This window comes from Mastomys coucha, unplaced genomic scaffold, assembly GCF_008632895.1.
Source record: "Mastomys coucha isolate ucsf_1 unplaced genomic scaffold, UCSF_Mcou_1 pScaffold22, whole genome shotgun sequence".
NCBI lineage: Eukaryota > Metazoa > Chordata > Mammalia > Rodentia > Muridae > Mastomys > Mastomys coucha.
In genome coordinates, this window is record NW_022196905.1 from 247,617,276 (window position 1) to 247,640,327 (window position 23,052).

A 23,052-nucleotide genomic window follows, 5' to 3' on the forward strand; every position below is an offset into this window, starting at 1 on the left:
ATATATATATATATATATATATATACACACACACACACACAATTACAACTTAAAATAAAATCGTTTTAAGATAATGAATTACTTGAAAGTAGGGTACCCTAGGTGCAGAACTTATGGGCACTTCCTCCTTTGGGTACATGCCTGACCGAAAGACTTGAGTATTTCCTTCAATTCATACCTTATGCCCCATCAATCTAATCAAAGTGGCTCAAAGGGTAAGAAAAGAAAGAACAGCAGAGATATTAAAATAACATTCTGATCAAAAGACTAGTGTAGTCCACACCTGAAATCCCAGAGCTGAGAAGCTTGAGGTAGGGGGATGACCAGCTTCAGACCATCATGGCCTATGTAGCAAGTTGTAGGCTAGCCTGAGTCATGCAGCAAGACACGTCTCTAAAAACAAGTCAGGAGCTAGAAAAATGACTCTGTAGGTAAAGTCTCTGATACACATGCACAAGAGCCTTAGTTTGAATCCTCAGAACTTATGTAAGAAGTGGCAAATAAAAAGTATTCACAGAAAATGTTGTGGTAGTGCATGCCTGTAATGTCAGCACTTTGGGACCACTGAGTCTTGCCAGGAAGCCAGTCAAGCCGAATAGAAAAGCTACACATTAGTAAAAGACCATTTCTCAAAACATAAGGTAGACAGCAACTGAAGAAGATGCTTGACATCAACTGGCAGCCTCCACACAAATGCACACAGACATGCATACTCAGAAACATACACGTCACATGCACACACAAGCTAAGACCACATAAATAATAATCAGAAAAAGAAGACCCTTAATAGCAATTTACCCAGGTTTTATTCACATTGGGGAATGGGGAGCACGTCAGTACGGTGGAACTCCTATTCTTGAACTAATTTTGGAGATGTGTGGGGGACACCATTTTTAGCATTAAAAGATATAAAAACAAGCATTATCCTTTCAAGTGAAGCTAATTAGTTGAATATCTAAAGATTAGCAGAAGCTGGTGAACATTTTCATAAGGTATCATTTTGAACCATCCATAATGAAGGCAATTTTAATGAATTTGCTCCATGCAATGCATAGTCCTGAATTGGATCCTAGAACAGAAAATAAAAACTAATGGAAAAATATGTGAAATTCAAAAACAGTATCTAGTTTCATTCCTAATACCCCATCAGTGATGATTTCTTAGTTGCATATGAAGTTAGGACTGGGGAAGTGTAAAAAAGAATCCATGGGAAATTTGCTCTATTTTTGGAATTTGTCTGTAAAGAAAAAATCATTCCAAATGGATTTTTTTAAAAAAAAAGAAAATGGATCTCATGTAAGCAGAGATCTTGTGAAAAGAATGTCTAAACCACAAACATTCACTTTAATAAAATGCCTGTTGCCGAGCACACAGCTCTTCTGTATTCAATAAGAAAAGTACACGTAATTTACAGATGACAGAGGAAGTAACAGACAAGCTTCACTACTGACAGAGAAGGCTAACCTGGTACTCTAAGGGAATAGCTCACTCAACACCTCAAAGACTGGGAAAAAAAAAAAAAGCTCACAGCAATGACTGGGGGAAAAGCAGAGAAACTCTTAAGTTCTTAAATGGACAAAGAAAAGCATCAGGGACACATTTATCGGAACAATATCAACCTTTGACAGCAGAGCATGCAAACTGAAGAGAGAATAAAGGGTTAAAAGGTATTTTGAAAAGCCAGCTCTAGGCAAATCAGCAGGGCCTGATGATATTCTTCTAAGAGCGCTTAAGGAATTGGCAGGTGTTATTACATAGCTGCTAGTGATAATTTTTGAGAACTCAAGAGGATAAAGAAAGTCCCTGTAGACTGAAAAAAAGGGGGGTAAATGAAGTGCTCATCTTTTTAAAAAGGAAGAAAGGACCATCCTGGTAATTATAGACCTGTCAGCTTCACTTCAGTATCAGGGAAAATATAGAACTTAACATCAATCAATTAGCAGCAACTTCAAAAGCACAAAGTATTGGGTGGTAACAACGTGACTTTTCAAAAAGAGAATCATGCCAGGCCAATTAATTTCCTTCTGTGATCAAGTGGCCTCATAAGCAAGGAAGGAGCAACATCTATAATCTCTTGGACCACTGTGGGGCTGAAAGGTTGACTAAATATGGAAAGAGTTCCTCTGAGCAGCCAGACATCTCCAGCTTTTCATGTGGCTGATACAAGGGTATAAACCTAGCTGAGAAATCTGGTAGACCAGATGGCCTCAAGCATCACATCCAATGCTGGACAGTAACCTAAAGAGCTAGTATGACTTCTATAAGAGCACTTCAAACTCACTTGGCTTTTTATTTCCAGATCCCAAATTAAAAGTCAAGGAAGAATATAATATCTATATCTTCACTAGGAAAAAACTTTTAAAAAGACTGGAACTAGGGGAGATGGTTCCATGACTAAAGTAGAAGTACAGGGACCTGCATATCCCAGCAACCATGTTACAGCTGGGTGTGGTAGCACACATCTGTAAGCCTAACACCCAAGGTCAGGAGGAGATGGCAAATTCCTGGAACTCAGAGCTAACCTTAGTCAAAACAACAAGCTGCAAATCTAGTAAGAGACTCTGTTTCAGAACAATTAACTGAGGAAGACACCTAATGTCAATCTCTGGCCCCACATGTATGCACACCCACATGAGTGTACACAAACACACGTGCACACACATACAATAGAAAGTATAGTGGTGACTTTCTGAATCTGTCTTTTCACACACATACAAGTAAAATATGAATTTAGCCTATCATGTATTACTTCACATTTATCGAGTTAAGAATAAATTTTTAAACATATAAGAACAAATAAGTAGAAATTTAGTAGGTCTGAACTCATTTTTAGACATTTCTCATAGTCTTTAAAATTTGTTTTCTCCAGACCCATAGGTATCTCTTAATGTACAAATGTCTAAAATTCCCACCCTGTAAAACCCCAGCCTCTCTGTGGATTTAAGCAGTTCTTAGACCTTCCTAATCAGGTATATCAGTCCAGGTGCTATGTTTGCTATGAACAGTACGAGTTCAAAATACCCCCTCCATCTGGCTGCTCCATCATGTTACCGGAAACTAAAGTAAGATCCAGAAATTTCTCATGTGACCTGTGGAGGAAGAGATGTGACTCAGAGCTCATTAGGATTGCTGCCAGGGTGTAGAACTTCATACACAAGCACTCAAGAGAAGACATTCTATACCCACAGGAAGCTTCAAAGCCTATGAGCAATTCCAAATTCTACTGGCATCCCCAGGTACGGGGAGGAAAAGCCTGAAAGACGATTTTGCTTCTCTTGAAGAATGTTTTTCTCATTCTTTTGGACAATGAAGAGCAAAGTGGAGAAATAAGAAAAAGGAGATGCAATGAACGAATATGTATTAGGAGATGGCAGCTGGCTTTCAGCTGGGGCCTCCATGTCCAACAGCGGACAAGGAGATCCAAATCCGTTACATACTAGATCCTATGTCCTAACCCTCGGCAATTGGTCTGCCTTCAAAAAACCAAGAGGAAGAAAAAGATAAATTGAACAAAAATAACAGGGAACTTGGGGATATTTTCTTCACTGAAGCAAGTCCCTCAAAATCAACTCTAACCCAAAATGTTTGCACCTCCTTTTAATTCAGTCCACATTAAGTATTTAGCTGCAAGAACTTTTTTTCCCACATAGCTTCCAATCGTTCCTCTATCCATATAGACAAGAGGATTGGGACATTTGGAGACTTCCCTGTACACACATTTGTGTCCTGTGTGCGAAGGTACGTGCACAGAGAGAGACAGACAGACAAACACAGAGACACAGACAGTCTCACACACACACTTGCCTTGTGCATGCACATGCATACCAAACTCCCTCTTCTCCCAGCCTCATTTACAGAGTTGTGAGCACAGCAACATTCTTAGCTTAGCAAGACTGAAAGCACCTAACAGTATTTCATACACACATAGACCATTACAACTACGTGCTGCAAATATACAAATTTCATCTTTGTTTGGCAAGAAGTCTCATCGCCTTCCCTGTAACTGCATCCATGAGTTTCTTGGTCCAAGTATTCACCCTGTGTCTGCAGAATATTTCTGTTGCCGAATATTCTGGCGGTCCATTTCTTGTTCATCTTCTCAACTCTGCGGCATGTCGGTGAGACAGGCTTCACACAGTCAGCGTCTGCCTTTCTGGGCTGGGCTGGGCTGTACCTTACCTCTGCTACACCACCCTTCTCACTTAAGCTTTCTTTCCTTAGGGTCTCAGCTCAGTTTCATTAAAACTCCATCTCTCCAGTGACCCCAGATAACTCATTAAATTCACTCTGTCTTGGACTGCCATGATTCCTCCACAGTCTAACATCTAACCCAGCAGTGAATTCTGGCGGCTCTGTTTTCAAAATACATCTAGAATCCATCAACTTCTTCACCCTTTGCTTTCTTCCGGTTGACTTTCAGTAGAACAGGTGGCCATACATCCTTCATAAACTCTACAAAAGATTGTGTAATTCCCTTCATAGTACTTTCCAGCAGACTGTCACCTCTTGAAAGAAGCTGGGGACTTCATAGTGGCCTCCTTCCCCTACAGGACCTGGTGTGTCCTTTTTCTAACCTCCTCTGGCACTACTTTACCTGCCTTTATGGTCTCTGCTTCAAAGCATGCACCGTGGCTGGAGCTTCCCCAGAGATCTCAGCTTCCACCAGGCAGGTTTGCACCTTGCCTATAGACTTGCTGTTATCTATATCTGGAACATTCCAGCTACTTGGGTCTATTGTTCTCATTCTCCTGCCTCCTTCCCGTGTGGACTCAACCCACCTTCTCTATAAACTTTTCCATAAAAATTTATATTCTGAAACGATAACCTACTCTATGCTACCTGTGTCATCCTTCTGCTTTACTCTGCTCTGTGATACTTTTGCCCACAAAGCACTTTAGTTCTCTAGTTTCTCTCCTGTACCTTTCTCTCTCTTGCACACATGCACATGAGTGTGTTTGTCATGCATGTGTGTGTGAATGTAGAGCGCGCATGTACATATATATCTATATACATGTAGAAGCCACATGAGATGTTTTCCACTATTCCTTTGTCTCTTGAGACAGGGTCTTCACTGAATCCAGAGCTCACTGATTGGGCAACCTGCCTATCCCCACCTGTCCCTACTCTCCCCACTAACTAGTGCTATCACTACAGACCCCAGTGACAACACTTGATTTTTGACCTGGATCCAGAGATTTGACCTCAGGTCTTTATGCTGATACAGCAGGCACCTCACTACCTGAGTCATTGCCACAGCCCACTCTCATAAACATAGCCCAACTATCAAGTTGCAGGCTTATCAATGGCAGGATTTTTATCATTTATAAATTATTAAAGTTTAATAAAACAATAGAAATGTTCTCTTTTTTAATGCCTTGAGTAGAGTCCAAGTATAGCTATTGTCATTGCGCATGGTTCTGGGAGGAGGCTGAGGGTAACACCCTATTGCAGAATGCCTCCCGTGGTACAGGGAGATGCTAGTAAGGGTTGGCACCTCTTTTTCCTCCTCTAAGCCAGTCTTTCTCCCTACAAAGTCCCAGACAAGCCTGGAAATCATTACAGAGACCAAGCCGTGGCTTGGAATGACACCACAGAGCTGCAGTCCAGTGCTTTGCAACCCTAGCCTTGGGCCAGGCCTGAAATTGGACCCACCAGGGCTACCCTGATCTGCATGACAGATGTATAACTAGAAGCTCATGCACACTGGTTCATGTTAAGCTCCCATACACCAGCCAATACGACTGCCCTCCTTTACATGCCATGAGCTACACATAAAAGAGCTCATCTGAGCATAGGACACATAGGCCTAAGCTAGGCCACATGTTATAGTCTACCTACTGCTTTGCCCATCCGCCCTTGTCCTGTGGACTCAATAAGCAAATGGTTTTCAAGGTCCTAGTGCTGACCATACCACATACTTTGAACACAGGACTTGGAGGAATTGAGCTGGAGCTGGCCTGGAAGCCTTCTGAAGACTGACCGGCATAGTATTGGGAGGTGCTATGAAAGCTGCCAAGGGGAAAAAAGCAATCAAAAGTCTTGGGAAACTGAAAAACCTACAAACCACAACAATCACCAGCCTGGCAAGATCTATTCAGTGGTACAATAGTGGCACCTTCATCTTGTGGGTAACCAACAGCTGCCTGGTTAAACTGAAGGCTCACTGGATAGTCAACAGCTGCCTGGTTAAACTGAAGTTTCACTCAATAAGAGGAACTTTCATACCTGATTCTGCAAACCTAGACAGATACCTGCAGCTAAATGTCATAGACCCGAGAGAAAAGCCTACCCCTGCCATTATCTAAACCAATATAATTTCTAACTGTATTATTCTAAAATGTATCCTTATATCTACAGATTAGGGTAGCTCTCACCCCTCATCAGAGAACCTTCTTTTTGCAGCAAATGGGAACTATTACAGAGCTCTACAACTTGGGCAAAATGTAGAGAACAAATGACCCTAGTCTTGTACCAGTGCTGAATTTGAATGGAAAAGGACCATCCTAATTTGTATGACAGAGACTGTAGAGTGCTCCACTCCAAGTGACAAATACCTACACTTCAACCCCCAACACCTAAAGCTTAGGAAGAATCACAGAAGAGAGGGTAGGAAGATTGTAAGGGCCAGAAGACCAGGACAAGACCCAGAAGCTGCATCTGTGAGTCCTCAACCGTATGGATGCTTAAGGAAAACCTACACAATGGCAGCACCAGTTTACATGCCAGCATGGATGAGGGAAATCTCACAAGTCCCTCCCCTAAATGAAGGGCTACAAGCAATCAAAGGCTGTCTTCATAGACAAGACCCAATACAGGTTACTCAATCCCAAGTACTTAGCCCTAAACATATACACATACAATCAATACTAAATGGACCCAATAGGTCAGATGGATGGATAGACAGGTTGGTAGATAGATAGATAGATAGATAGATAGATAGATAGATAGATAGATAGATAGATAGATTGATTGATAAATAATAGAGTTCATAATAGCTAAAGAGTTAGATCATGAATTTCAGAGGTAGTAGGGAGACATGGGAGGAGTTGGAGGAGAAGATGGGAAGATGAGCGATGGAAATTATGAAAATACAGTATTCATATATGAAAAGAGTAAAAAGAAAATAATCCAAAACCTGTTTAAATGCTGTTTTCTTAAATGCATTCTGTTAGTTGTGACCAAGGCCATGGCTCAAGTTCTAGAGAGCCAACAAAATTTCTAAAGCTAGCCTTTCATTCCTTTTATCCAAATACAGAGCCATAAATCTCTAATTTATGCCCTGTAGAAACAGGCATAGTCATTCCTCTGTGGGAGTTTATAATGCAAGTAGAATGTAAGATACACAGAAATCATGGCAGGCAAAAATGAGAAACACTACATCGAGGAGTTGCCAGGTAGGTTTATGGTCCTGACTCAAAGGCAGGTTAGCAAGCCCAACAAGGAAAGAGGGCTGGGAACCGAGCCTTGAAGGATGAATGGAAAGATAGAAGCTAAGGCCCACTGCCAGGCCACCTCCTTACTCTCCTCTCTTTCCCATTTCATTGTCATATGAGTGAGGATAAGAAAGCATAGAAGCACCAATGTGAAACTTCAATTTTCCTGGAAAAATTACTCAGGAAGTATCTTCCAGCAAGCCTGGGGCAGAGGGGGTGCCCAGTGTACAAAGTGAAGGATCCAGAAGCCTTTTTGGAAGACTCTGTACTGGCAGGCATGGAGGGAGGGAGAGAGAGAACACACACATGCACACATGCACTCACATAAGCGTGCACATACACACACACCATCTACCAGGTCACATCTTTCTTCAGGGAGAGACAGTAGGTGCCCAGCTGTGAGCATTGTCTCTGCCTTGCACACTCCACCTTCCAGAAGCCTCAGAACCCAGCAATTTCAGTCTTCTGTTACCTGGGTACTTATAGTAACTAAATTCAGCTCAAGAACCATTGACCAAAGCCTCACTTCCTCCCAGGTCAAGCTCGCCATCTTTCTATGTATAGGTAAACATGTACGTACAGCATTAACCATATCTCTCTAGGCCATTTATATGCATGATTTTTTTTCTTCTGGATTGGGGATGCAGGGTAATGAGATGGCTCAGTGAGTAAAGGGGCTTGCTACCACTCTTGATGGCCTGAGTTGGATCCCCAGGACTCAGATGGTGGGTGGGGGAAACCAATTCCCAAAAAAGTCGCCCTCTGACCTCCACATAGAGACCACAGTAGGCACATACCCACCCATCCACCCAAGTAAATAAATGTAATTTTCAAATTTTTAAAAGAACCATCTTTTCTTCTTCAGATTCCTTCACGCAGGGTAGAAATAGGAAGTGACAGAGTGCCCAGGGGATGTAGTGGAATGTTGAGAAATTTCTCTGTGGATGAAAACAGCAAAGCCAAAGAGTGGCTGTGTTGTCTGTGGCCTTCTAACCCTCTTCTGTGTATCCTGTCTGTGCTACAGAACAAGAAGCAAGCCCAGGCGTTAGTGTTCACGGACAACCAGATAGACTTCAGGACCAACAAGCAGTATCATCTCAGGCAACTCCAGCAGCTGAAGAAGAAGCTGCTGACCCTCCAACAGGAACTGGAGTTCCGCACCCAGGAACTACAGGCTTCCTACTGCTCTCTCCTGCAATACCAGTCGATCCTGGAGAAACAGACTTCGGACCTTCTTGTTCTTCACCATCACTGCAAACTTAAGGAAGATGAGGTATCATGAGATTAACCTTTGATGTGTCCCAGGTTGCCTTGTACCTCCAGCACTCAGATGCTGCCTAACATAACGGCAAGCACTACATTTCAAAGGGAGGAATTTGCACCACCTTGAATGTGCTTAAGAGCCTTCCCTCTTTAGTTCATGACTGGTCTGAAGATTAGCAAAGGGAAACAAAGTGGACTGGCATGACTCAGTCGAGATAAAAGGTGTTAATGTGTAGGGGGTATGAGGTAGAGGGTTTGTGCACACACGTGTGTCGTGAGAGGTCGTCCTCTCCATATTGTTATGGCTGTTAAAATACAAGAGACTCTGGGTCTCTCAGAGAAAAGAAAAAAGCAAATCAAGTATTTTTAGGAAAGTCAGCTGCACAGATGGTAAGACACCCAGCCCCTGGTCCAGCACAGGTTCTAAGTGGTTTTTGAACACCATTTTGTTTCTTCAGACTGGAGAAAGCCTTAGAGACTTAGCACATTCTGGACATTCACTTATATTGATGCTCCAGCGTTGTTTTTTTTTTTTCTAAAGCAAGGAATAGCATGCCTATGAAATTCCAAGTAAACTCCAAAGACCACAGGATGGAGATGGGTTTAGTAGGAGGGATGCAGACAGCCTTAGCACTGTGGGTCTAAGTAATGGGGCAGGCAGGACTCGTGGGTGTGCCTTCCCCTAACAATTGCTTCTTTCAGGCTTAACAGAATCTCTGAGGAGTATTTTAGGCAGTGTTTTTACTAAAAGACTAACTCCTGGGACTTTAAAGGAGGCCTTAGAGGGAGTATAGAAAATTCTTTAAAGGGCATAGTGTAGCCTAGAAAGAGTTTGCTGGAAATAACTGGGAGGGGAAGGAAGAAAGGTGATCCCACAAAATGCCGTTTGGGGAAAGTCTGTGAGCTTCAGCTGTGGTTTAAGAAAGCTCTTAAGTGTTCAGACTGGTGGTTCTCTACTCCCTAAGCCAGAGTCCAGCTTGGATAAAGGAACCCCCAAGTTAGCTTGGATGCTACTTAGCAGCAAGGACCAAAAAGAGCTATTACTGACAGTCAGAGATGGGTGATCTGTTGCTGTTGTGACAACTGCACATATCTCCACAGACCTAAAGTCTGTCTTTCAGCTCTATCGCCACATCCACCCAAGACATCCATTCCCTCAATCACCTGAGGTGGCAGCCAGAGCTCTAGTAATCACATCCTTATTCCAAATAACCCAAGTGAAAGGGAAGATGGGAAGAAAGTACACACCTTCCTTTTAAAGACACTTGCCAAAAGTTACAGAGAGAGAGAGAGAGAGAGAGAAAGAGAGAGAGTCTTTACATGACTACAGCTAGTTCCTAGGAAGCCAAGAAATGTCTTTTTTAAGGAGACCTATTACTGCCCCCAGTCTAAATCAAATAAATGCTCAGCTGCCAGGAAGGAGGATAGATTGGCACCATGGTCACTGCCAGACCTCAATCTGAGAAAGCACCACAAAATGTATTCTGAACACTCTGCCAACCTCTCAATGCCATTAACACAGAAGCATCGCACCCCTGTCCAAGGCTGAGTTCTGCCAACAGCAGACCCTAAGATGAACATAGGAGCACAGTCACCTACTGAATCCAGGAAGTGATTCTAAGTATCATGAGGAGGTGTGGTCAAGAAGGGCAAATCCCAAATGGAGTGGATTACTTGCTCTAGGCAGATGGGGGGTTACAAGCCTTGGGGATCTCTGGACAATATTGTGGAACATTCCACAGAGTGAACTTTCCCATCCACTACTGGTATTCGCTCCTGGGATCACTCCCTCGCCAACATGTCTCATCTTCTCTAACTTTCCCCTCTGGTTGAAAGAGCAAGCAGCCAAGTGTTCTTATAGTTGGAATGGGCTGTGTGCAAAGAAATAGTGAGTGCTCTGAGTCCGCTGTCTACAGGGATCCTCAGACCAAAGTAAATAGACACCAACAGAGCTGGTCCTGCATACACACTGCATATAGATGCATGTGTACGGGTATGCATGCTCATGAATATGTTTAAAAATAGTGCTATAGAAATGTAAGTAGGACCAACTCTTACTGCTATAATACATGACTATCAAATGCCCCTCTCCTTTTGCCCTAAGAGATACCTTAAACTAAATGATCCTTTCCCGAGAGGAATCTCAGATGTGAAGCAGTTCATTTAGCCAGCTTAATTAATGGGCTGATTTCTGTTGAGAGTTGGACACTTTGAAGCAACGCAAAGCCTTCCACAGTGATGCTCCTCTTGACTCTTTGAATGCATATAACTTGACATGCAATTTAGCACACTCAACCACATACAATCATTTGCTAATTTAAAATCTAGTCCCCTCAACATTATGAAAGAGGTGAGGCTGTGCCTCCTATACGTACCTCACCCAGAGTGATGCTCGTGAACATCCTAGAAATTCCTGTCAGTGGATGACAGACTAGAAAATTCATTTGCATAAGAATCACACAAATCTCAGAGGAACTTCAGATCATGGCCCTTCTCTATCCCTTGGGAATTTGCTAACATAAAACTGTGTTCATGTGGGACTTTATGCTTTCCAAATGAGATCCCTAGAGAGTGCCCAGGAAAGAAAGGGCATGGGCATTCCAAGGCCTTTCAGTAAAGAGAATGGCTCAAAACCCATTCCTGTTCATCATCAGGTGTTTATTCAGAGAGAACGAGTGAAGATACTAAATAGGACATCCTGTTTAGTACTTCATTCACAGTCTGACACTGAACCAGGGCCCTTAGACCTGCACCTTAAAGGCTGTTCATTTAGGCTTCTAGTTCAGACGTGCTCACTACAGGCTCTCATGATCTTACCCATCCTGGCTGTTTGCATGGCTGCAGTGTGCTTCCCCTCCTACACTAACAGGTCATTCTCTACGAGGAGGAGATGGGAAGCCATAATAAGAGCATTGGGGAGAAACTCCATCTGGCGCAAGAGCAGCTTGCCTTGGCAGGGGACAAGATTATCTCCCTAGAAAGGAGCCTAAATCTCTACAGGGACAAGTACCAGACTTCCCTGAGCAACATAGAGTTACTGGAGTGCCAAGTGAAGATGCTGGAGGGGGAACTCAGCGGACTCATTGGTCAGGTAGGACCTAAGCCACATCCCTTAGCCAGGAGCCCCAGCAAGCAAACATTTCCCCGGTGGTTCCCTCTATGGGTCCTAGCCTCTTCCACTCAAGACTTGAACCTCCCACCAAAGGAGTAACTCCCGCCATTCAGTTTTGTAGCATTCAGGTTTTTATGCGTTTCCAGCTTTTATATCACCTTTAAGATTACTCCTAACCGGGTGTTTGAGGGTGGGGGTGGGGAATAGCACTCAGTTGATTAGCATCCATGAGACCCTGGGTTCAATCCCTAGCACCACACAATGAGCTCAAGGCAGCTTTATAAGACCCATCCCATCTTAGAAACAACAGGGGTGGATGAGAGAGAGGAAAGAGAGAGTTGTGATTACCGGGACTGCTACATCAAAGGATGTGCACATTTTGAGTGGTTGACATGTAAGCCAAAATGGTTTACCATTCAGTACTTTTACCAGTAATAATTAAAAGAAGCTTTTTTTTTTTTTCCCGATCCTTCTAAGTTGTGTTAAACTGGAGGGTGAGGCAAGGAACTTTCTCTCAATGCAATCCTTATTTTCTTTTATCCTAATAGAAGTCAGTTGGGTTCTCCAGGAAAAGGCCCAGATAGATTTGCGTGCAAGTGTTTGTAGACAGAGACCTTGGCATTAGTCTGCAGGAGAAAGTGGAGCAAAGCTAAGTTACACAAACAGGAAAGCCGCACTGAAGTCTCCCAAAGGCCTTGGCCTACTCCAAAGAGAGACAGAGAGGTGCAGGATGGCCCAGAGCTGGAGTTGGGGAAAAGTCACCTGGCCACCTGCGTGTTATCAGCTACTGAGTGTGGGCTGCCCCTCTGTGACTTGGGCAAAGCAGTTTCCTTCAAGGACCGGAAAGGCCCTTGTGTGGCCTGCAGCTGACAGTAGCCCTTGCAACAGCTAGATGAAAATCCCTAGGAAGCTTTTCACTACCAAAAGGATCTGGCTTCCACTGAATTAGTAGTTTTAATCCTTTTGTGTTGACTTACGGGAGCATCTTAATATCTATAATAAAAATTCTTTGCTATGTTGCAAGTATTCCCCGCTGCCCGTAGCATGTCACTTGGCTTTATTAACGATGTCTTTACCATGTGCAAGCTTTAGACATCTGTGGAGTTGAACCCTCACACCCCTATAGATTCTAGGCTTTACATCTTGCTTTGAAAGGCCTCTTCAACGCCCAAGATCATAAAAAGTTTCTTTTTTATTAGTTTTGTAAGTTTTCAATTTTATGTCTTTAGTTTTCAGCCCATAGGTGCCTAGGAAATGAGATGTGGTTTTAAGTTTACAACTTATGTTTGTGACTCTCCTGGGGGTCCCCAAACCATTCACTGAACATTCCAATGCTTCCCCACTAATTCAAGCATCCATTTGCAGGAGCCAAGCTGAGGTGTGCAAGGTTCTCAGGACTCTCCCTTATTTGCCTTCCTCCTACCGGAGGCAGAGCTCCTCAGGGACTGTGACTGACAGCCTGTTGACAGTACCTTGTAGCCCCTCCTCCTTTGCTGTATACTTCAAACTTTTCTCAAGCATCCTTAGACTTCCTGATGAAATTTACATGTACATTGTCTAACGCTCACATTATATATCACTGTGGGAGATTAGAGAGCTCTGAGGAGCACAAAGTGTGATTGTATTCATTTGTTTTCATTGAGGGTTTACACTTTCCTTTATAAGCCTGGTTTTATGAATAGGAGTTGGGGGGTATTTTTTGTTTTTGTTTGTTTGTTTGTTTGCTTGCTTGCTTTGAAATAGGGTTTCACTAAGCATTCCTGGCTAGCCTGGAACTTTCTATCTATAACAGGATAATCTTGAACTCACAAAGATCTTCCTGCCTCTGCCTAAATGCTGACTAAATATGCTACTATACCCAGTCTGAAGAAGAACTTCAATACATTTAATCGTAAGAGTTATAGGGACTTGAAGAGGTGGGTCAGCAGTTAAGAGCACTAACAGGAGATGCTCTTGCCGAGGACCCAGATTCTATTCCCACCATCCACAACTGTCTGTAACTCCATTTCCTGGGACCTGATGCCTTCTTCTGTCCTCATCAGGAACTGCACACAAAGGTGCACAGATACATATGCAGACTAACACATATACATATTTTTAAAAAAAAAGAATGATTACTATTGTAAAAAATAATTTATCCCTTACCAGACACTTGACCAAGCTTACCTGCTAGATTTGCAACAGAACATCATGGATTTTTTTTTCCTAAACTTCACTTTATCTTCAAATTTTTCTCAAGCTGGGTATGGTGGTGGCACACTCTTTTAATCTAGCACTTTGGAGGCAGAAGCAGGTCTATCTCCTCTGCGAATTGGAAGTCAGCCTGATCTACATAGTGAGTTCCAGGACAGCCAGGGCTATATAGTGAGGCTGTCTCTAAAAGAGAAAAGAGGTGGGGCTTACTAGTTTTTGTTTAGTCTCATTGAACTGAGCTGCCTTTCAGAAAGTCTCCCTTGCTAGATCTCACCACTAAGCACAAACCCATTCTTTTTCTAATAAGTTTTTTCAAGTCAAAGGTGTGACTGTTTATATCACTGCCAGACATGGGGGCACATGCTTATAATCCCAACACATGAGAGGCTGAGGCAGAGGGATTGTAAATTCAAGGCCAGCCAGGGATACAAAGGAAATTCAAAGGCAGCTTTGGCTAGACCTGACCTTAAACAAAAGGGATAATATGTCCTCATATTAATAAATTTCCATTTACAGAATAATTCTGTGTTTGTGGAATCAATCCTACTTGGTTATGATGTCATGTTTAGTTTAAAATGTTTTTTAATTAAATTTAAAGAAGCGAAATTAGTTTGACAATTTAAATTTATGTCTATCAATATAACTATCTATCTAGATAGTAGTAGGCAAGAACTTTCCACCTGAGCTACAACCCCAGCCCCTTTTGCTCTCATCTCTGACATTTGCAATCCTAAGATAAGTGAAGAGCTTTCTGCATTTTTCTAAAGCTTTGGAACAGTTAACATCAGCGCTCTCTCTCTCTCTCTCTCTCTCTCTCTCTCTCTCTCTCTCTCTCTCTCTCTCTCTCTCTCTCATCTCTCTCTCTCTCTCTCTCATCTCTCTCTCTCTCTCTCTCTCATCTCTCTCTCTCTTTCTCTCTCTCTCTCTCTCTTGGTTTTTTCGAGACAGGGTTTCTCTGTGTAGCCCTGGCTGTCCTGGAGCTCACTTTGTAGACCAGGCTGGCCTCGAACTCAGAAATCCAATCCGCCTGCCTCTGCCTCCTAAGTGCTGGGGTTAAAGGCGTGCACCACCACCGCCCGGCTGAAACAGCTGTCTCTTTAAGATGACGCTAGCTGCAGCGTTTGCTCGTCCTGTGCTTAACTGGGTATCTATCCAACCCACATCCTCAGACTTGCCTTTTCCCTGTAATAATTTCTTCTTAATTCCTTCAAAAATGGTTGTGAGTGGCAAGCCTTTTCAATATTTTCCTGTCTGTCCAAAGACTGTTTGAACATAATCTCGAATGCTAGTCTGCTGGATATACAGACTGACCAAGTCGTCTTCCCTGGGGTCTCTGAAAGCTTTGCTGTGCTGCTTTGTGCAGCTCAAGGACCAAAGCCCAGCAGGTGATGTCAATCTCTATCCTGTGTTTCAGAGCTCATAGGTCAGCTCTTTTCCCTGGTGGGGGGGGGGGGGGGGGAGGCAGGACAGAATAAAGATGTTTTCATTTAGTCTTTATCATACCTCTCAAGCTTAACAGAATTTTCATCCAAAGATCTATACTCAAGAATCTTTCTTTCATGACTTAACTCTATTTCCATTTTTATTCTATAGTATGAAGATGGCATTAGAATCCATAGGTATTTTCTTGCTGTGTCTTCAGTTTTCTATTATGTTTTCCAACCCTTCGCCTCCTGTATGCTAAATTATTTACATGAGCATCATATGTGATCAATTCTGGGTTTCTGGCTGACCTTTCTCCAGCTTGCTCAGGGGCAGCTTTCACACCTAGTGAACACAAACTTATTTCTAACTTTGCCTGAAATTAGAGTGCTTTGGGAGTTAGGGAGACAAATTTAATGGAGACAAGACCTGCTATTTTAACTATGTGCCTCAGTTACTACCACGGGCTGATGACAAGACGAATGGGTGGACTTCATGTGTGATTTTAGCTGCCTGAGGAAAATGTGTACATGTGGTGGAGCAGAGGAGGTGACTAAGTCAGAAAAGCACCTGTCTTGCAAACACAAGGACCTGAGTTCAATCCCCCAGATCCCATATAAAAAGGCTGAGCGTGGTGATGTTTGCTTGCAATCCCAGCATGGGGAACCAGAGACAGGAAGATCCCTGTAGCTTGCTGACCAGCTACTCTAACCAATGAGACCCTGTCTCAAAGGAGGTGGAAAGCATCCCTAAAAGTGATCCCTGAAGTTTGCCTCTGGCTACCGCACACACTTGCATGCATGTTTGCATACACATACACAAATGCACACACACACACACTCACACACACACACACACACACACACACACACACACACACACTAAAACAACATCCTGGCAAACAGTCCTAATGATGAGAGTGTTCAGGGTTCTAGTCTTCTCAAAGGACAGTTATATAATATCTATTTCAGTTTAGGCCATAAACTCCAATCCCAATTCTAGGGGTGTAGTCTACACACTTGCCAAAAGGTACTCAAAGACTGATGTGCAAAAGTGTTCAGTTCAGCTTTGTTTTAGAAAAGAACTACAAATAGTCCATGTGCCCATCAACAGGAAACTGGCTAAAGGCATTTTAAAACAATTGAAAGACAGCAGAGCTTAGAAGCACATGTACCATGAGTAAATCTCTAAGACATCTTTTTTTTATTAGATGTTTTCTTATTTACAATATCTCCTTTCCCAGATTCCCCTCCAAAAAAAGAAAGAAAAAGAAAAGAAAAGAAGAAAAAATAAATAAAATAAAAACTAAAACTAAAACAATCCCCTGTTCCTTCCCTCCTCTCCCTGCTCACCATCCCACCCCCTCCTGCTTACTGGCCCTGGCATTCCCCTACACTGGGGCATAGAACCTTCACCGGGCCAAGGTCCCCTCCTCCCATTGATGATCGGCTTGGCCATCCTCGGCTATATGCTTGCTGCTGGAGCCATGAGTACCCCATGTGTACTCTTTGGTTGGAGTTTTAGTCCCTGGGAGCTCTGAGGGTACTAGTTAGTTCATATTGTTTCTCCTAAGGGACTGCAAACCCTTCAGCTCCTTGGGTCCTTTCTCTAGCTCCTTCATTGGGGACCCTGTACTCAGCCCAATGAATGGCTGAAAGCCTCTACTTCTGTATTAGTCCAGTACTGTCAGAGCCTCTCAGGAGACAGCTATCTCACGCTCCTGTCATCCAGCACTTGTTGGCATCCACAATAGTGTCTAGATTTGATGATTGACTATAGGAAGGATTCCCAGGTGGAGCAGTCTCTGAATTGTCCTTCCTTTAATCTCTGTTCCATAATTAGCATCTACAACTCCTTCCATAGGTATTTTGTTCCCCCTTTTAAGAAGGAACTAAGCATCCTCACTTTGATCTTCCTTCTTCTTGAGTTTCTTATGGTTTGTGGTTTATCCATTGTGTATTCCAATCTTCTAGGCTAATATCCACTTATCAGAGAATGCATACCATTTCTTAAGTTTCAAAATCCATTGTTATGTCTTACGAATCCAACACAACCCATTACCCTACAGATTCATTTATAATGTGAGTGCAAGGATAAAAGTTCTAGAAGGATATACACTTTTTGTCCTCTCTGGAAACTGGAGAGGGTACAGGGCTAGAGGTAGGAGTCAAAGAAAAATACACACTTGCCGACAAGGTCTTGGTATAGAGAAAAGACAGACACAGCGTTTATTTGATTGGAAAGTAATTTAAGAATAAGATAGACTGGACTGGAGAGATGGCCCAGTGGTTAAAAGCATTGACTACTCTTTCAGAGGTCCTGAGTTCAATTCCCACATGGTGGCTCACAACCATCTGTAATGGAATCTGATGCCCTCTTCTGGTGTGTCTGAAGACAGAAACAGTGTACTCATATATATAAAGTACATAAATCTTTAAAAAAGAAAAAAAGAGTAAGATAGACTTAGAGGAGATGGATCAGTAAAGTACTTAACCTGCAAGCGTGATGACCCAGGTTTGATTCCCAGGAGTCTAGTGAAAAAGTCAACCTTGAAAGTATTTTTTTAATCCAGCATTGAGGAGAGAAAGAGAAGAGAATCCCTGCAGCTTGCTGGCCATCCAGTCCAACCAAATCAGTGAGTTTCGGGTTCAGGAGGAAACTCTGTCTCAGAAAATAAACCAGGGAATGACTAAGAAAGACACCCAGTGATAACCTTTGGTTTCTATACACATAAGCATACACATGCACACATGTACACAGAGAGAGAAGGGCAAAGAATACAACAGATCTACAAATAACAATATGGAAAATATCCTCAACAAATTGTTGCGTGAGCACATCATTTAAAACAGTGTGCAGCAACACTCATTTGTAAAAGGAAACTATCCAGATACACACACAGGTATGCCTGGAATATCGACTCACAGCTACCAAAATATTGGTAACGCGGAGGAGACACAGATGCATGCTCTTGAGAACTGTTAGGGACTTTCATCTTGAGTCTGCACTGGTTGATATATTTTTTTCTTTTGATAAAGACATTCTACTAGCTGAAAGTGAACATATACTTTTAGGACATGAGTCTACTTATAACTCTTATAACTGTCACTTTTATTCTCCTGTAGTAATTGTCTCTGAGGCTTACTCCCTCGGTCTGCTAACCTAAGCCTAGGTCTGGAAGCTTCTAGCCTCCATACAATCTAATCTAGGCCTAGAATATTTTCAGCCTCTGATTGAATAAGATCACCCTTTCTAGTTCTTTCTGATCTCTGGCTGGTTCAACTCAGCTGCTCTGGCTCAAACTCCTCTCCAAGCTGACTGATTCAATCTGGCTTCTTTCTCTTGGCCTCTCCTGAATTGCTCTGCTTGGCCTGATACTAACTTTGGAAACCTGTTCTAATCTTCTAGCTCCTTCTCATTCTCTGGCTCATTCTGTCTTCTCCTGTGTTTAGCTTGTACTTGCTCTGCGACCTGTCTCTGTACAACTGTCCTTGTAAAACTGCCTCTTTCCTTTCTCTCCCTCTCTAGACTGCCCCTTAAGCAGCTTCCCTTTCCTCTCTCTTCTTGTGAGAGTTGGGCAGATCCTATTCTGTTAAATCTTTCTCTGATTCATCACTTTGTCTGCCACTCAGTTAGACATCACTTTCAAGCACAGGTGCTTCCTTCTACAAACTAAACTTTCAGTGTTTGGGATTAAAGGTTTGCCCTAAGGGCCTGTCTGCATTCCAGCCAGATGGATTAAAAGTGTGTGCTGAGGCAGAATCACACTAGAAACAGGTTTTTTTGGGGGGGGGCGGGCTTTTTGTTTGTTTGTTTGTTTCAGTAAATAGCACAACCTTTGGGCTCACAGTGTGATCAAATACCCTGCAACATCTAGTAAGACTCTGAAGTTGACTTGAAATTTTCAAACAAAGCCAATTCATTATTTTTTTCAATGTCCCAGGACCCTGAGAACAAAGGGGACCACACAAAGGTTCAAATCTACACTTCTCCGTGCGTGATTCAAGAGCATCAGGAAACCCTAAAGCGACTGTCTGAAGTCTGGCAGAAGGTTTCTGAACAGGATGACCTAATCCAGGAGCTTCGGAATAAACTGGCCTGCAGCAACTCTTTGGTATAAGCCTTATTTTGGAACCCTGTTCTACCAGACTCCCCATAGAGCCATGAGCAAGGGAGAGGGAGAGTCACCTAATCTCTTCAGCCAAGACTCCTCAAATGTCACATGAATTTGATCTTGCCTCTTGATCATATTTTTTGTGGTGTGTGTCCTCCCCGTATTCAAGTCAATATTCTAAAGAGATGCACCAAACACAAATCCCACATTCCTTAATTTTCCTTGAAGTATTTCTACTTTCACCCTCTCCACAGGGACCTTCCATAGCAATCCAACACTCTTGGCCACTGGTAAATTAGGCACGTTTCCCACAGCCTCCCCTCAGCCTGCTTCCTAAAGCAGGAACCATGGACGTTCAAAAAGGATCCAAAATGAGGCCTCTGGCAGAAGTGAGGCAAACCACTCTATATGACTTAGACATCCTGATGGCAGAGTAAGAGCAGAATTCCCTCTCTCTCCCAAGCCCACAGGAAGGGCACAAATCCACGCTGCAGGACGGAGCTCACTGTAGACCCGAGTGTGTGTTTCTGATGGAGCGCCCTGATGGATTGCCCTGACTGGCCTGAGGTCTCTTGCAGGTTCTGGAGCGTGAAGAAGCTTTGATAAAACTACAAGCTGAGTTTGCTTCCTACACAGCCACCCACAGGCATCCCCCCACCTCCTCTGAAGACTGTGAAGACATCAGGAAGGTAGGGGCTCCTTTGCTCGTCCGAGGGATTAGACTGAGGGAGATTGCTTCTGGGTTTCTCTGGTTGGTTTTGTTTTATTGCTTTGTTTTGTTTTGTTTTTGTTTTTAAAGATTTGTTTATTTTATATATGAGTACACTGTAGCTATCTTCAGACACATCAGATGAGGGCGTCAGATGTCATTACAGATGGTTGTGAACCACCATGTGGTTGCTGGGATTTGAACTCAGAACCTTCAGAAGAGCAGTCAGTGCTCTTAACCACTGAGCCATCTCTCCAGTGCCCTCTACCCCTGCCCCTTTTTTTTTTATTTTGAAGTATAGTTTGTAGCTATACTGTTCTGTACTGGTGTAATCTTGGCCAGCCCTGCCAAAAACAAAACTGTGAATAACATACTCCAGCCCAAAGACTGTGGCAATGTTAGGTAGACTGTAGAACTCACACACCTTCTAATCCACTTCTAAGGTTACATCCTAGCAGGAGAGTACTCCTGTCAGCTTGACAGATTCAGACTCTACAAACAGAATCTGTCTAGAGATGAAAATATGGAACATGTTATCAATACAAACCCTAGTCTTTTTCTTTCTTATTCTGTAACTTCAAAACAGTATCAAAAGTTGGCTTAAGTACTTAAGAGTTCTCAAGTTGCAAAGGACCTAAGTTCAGTTCCCAGCACCTATATCAGATGGCCCATAACCTCCAGTAACTTCAGCTATAGGAGTGTAACCTCCACAGGCACTGGCACTCATGTACACTTACCCAAACACAAATTCACACGCATGCATGTAAAATGTTTTTAGAAGAGCTATTGCAAGTTGGTTCTAAATAATAAACAAGAAGTTAAGCCATGTAAATCACAAGTTTTGATGAACCAGTAGTCAAAACATAGACCCAGAGGTGAACTCTTAAGTCTGTCATGCCTAAACATGAGGTCTATGACAAAACCAGCTTGAATAATATTAAGGAGAATTCATGAAAGCTTGCATGGGTTTGGATGGAGATGGAGCACGAAGTTAAGAACAGAGAAGGGGCTAAGGAAGGAAACAACACACAGCTCTTTAAGGGGACCGCTAGTAGTTAGGCAAACTCTTCAAGACTTGGCAATCCCAGGAGCTCAGATGACTGTGGCATGGATACTAAGCTTTGAGCATCATCCTTGGAACGATGAATGTCATCCCTGTTTGTTTAAATGGTGGTGGTCACATCCAGACCTACAAAACCACCTGATATGTGGCAAGACTTTTCCTGGGGAAACACAACATACGCATCTCATCTGGACATCTCAGTCCAGATAGAGAACCATTGACAAAAGTGTAGAGACCATCAAGGTCCAGCTTGGTGAACAAATGTTCTCTTAGGGTTACTTACCAGCATATGGGTGAGGGGTGACTTCCAGAAGCGGAAATGTCTCAAAGCCCACTCCAGCATGGGTGACAGCTCACAAAAGCTGGGAGCATGGAGCTCACTGCACAGCCTGCAGGCAGCTCACCAGGTTGGAGAGTGTCCTTGCCAGGGGATTGGGTTGATCTATATGTCTTCCAGACATCTTGGCTGACTTCTGCTGCTTCTCGGCAGCTGGTCTGGCCTCAAGATCTTTGCAGGTTGTCTGGTCTAAGAGTGACTCTCGGCTGCCTTTTTTACTTTCTCTGGTGGGGAGGGGCCTGGTGAATCTAGTCAGTTTCAGGGACTGCCATCCAGAAGTTATTTTGAGTTGTTTATCTTCTGTTATAAGAAGTTTCCCTGCAAGATGAAATGTTTTCTATCTCAGAGGAAAGAGCTACACGGCATCATCTCATCTATAGCCACTTTGAAATAATGCCTGCTTCTCTGAGAGACAGAGAGACAGAGACAGAGACAGAGAGACTATGTATTAATTTTCTCATTACTGTGACCAAATACTTGGCAAGGCACACCTTAAGGGCCTAAGGGGAGAAAGGTTCATTTTCGCCCACACTTTGAGGATGTAGCCATGTGTGCTCGTGGCAGTGAGTCTGGCGGCAGGAGCATGGGGTGGCTGGTCACATTTTATCCACAGTCAGGTGAACACTGGTGCTCAGCTTGCTTTCTCCTTTGCATTCACTCCAGAACCCAGACCAACATCCCCAGTGGGTCCACCGTCTTAACTGAACCTTTTTGAAAACAGTCACATAGACATACCCGGAGGTTTGTGAATCTTGTCAAGCTACATAAAGATTAGCCATAACAACCTTTCTCCCACCATTTTGTATTTCCTACCCAAAACTTCCCCCTGTCCAGATGTGCTGTCTGTACTTCAGCTTCTCCCAGATACCTCTCCTTCCCACAGTTGGCATGGGTCCCTGTAAGTCTTTGAACCTCCACAGTGCCCACACAGGGTCACTGGGTGACTGCCCTGCATTTCTCCAGATGTCACCTCAGTCTTTACACTGCAGCTCTCTCTACTGACTTGAAAATCACCTATTTGAAGAAGCTCTGCCCCTAGCACAACAGGATAGACCAGAGCTCTTCATCTCTTCCCACTCTTCCTCCACTGTTCCCATGGTAACCTCCTCTCGGGCCTCCATCTAGTTCCCTGTCCCTGTGTCAAACCCCTCGAGTAGGTATACCAGCATGCCTTCCCAACCCTTCTCCAGGAAGTCCCTGTATGGAGATCCTCTCCCAATGAGGTCAACCCACCATCCTATTTATAAAGACAGCATACGCCCTTCCCACCACTCCCTGTGCACACCGCTGCGTTTGCTTTGCTCTGTGGTATCTTCCATAGCCCTCAGTGACCTCTGACCAGCTCTATAGGTCACTCTTACCATCACTGTTTCTCTCTGCTAAAGACTAGCTTCCCCAGGGAAGGA

General features: G+C 43.3%; 1 protein-coding gene across 3 annotated transcripts in view; it reads left to right on the forward strand.

Moving 5' to 3' along the window:
- Positions 1 to 23,052, forward strand: part of Pmfbp1 (polyamine modulated factor 1 binding protein 1) — a 49,891-nt gene that overhangs the window by 7,682 nt on the left and 19,157 nt on the right. For all 3 annotated transcript variants that reach the window (XM_031341369.1, XM_031341371.1, XM_031341370.1), the window contains exons 4-7: positions 8,458 to 8,706; positions 11,566 to 11,787; positions 19,367 to 19,537; positions 20,116 to 20,226. In XM_031341369.1, coding sequence (XP_031197229.1) covers positions 8,458 to 8,706; positions 11,566 to 11,787; positions 19,367 to 19,537; positions 20,116 to 20,226 — 753 coding nt within the window. The remainder of the gene's footprint in view (positions 1 to 8,457; positions 8,707 to 11,565; positions 11,788 to 19,366; positions 19,538 to 20,115; positions 20,227 to 23,052) is intronic.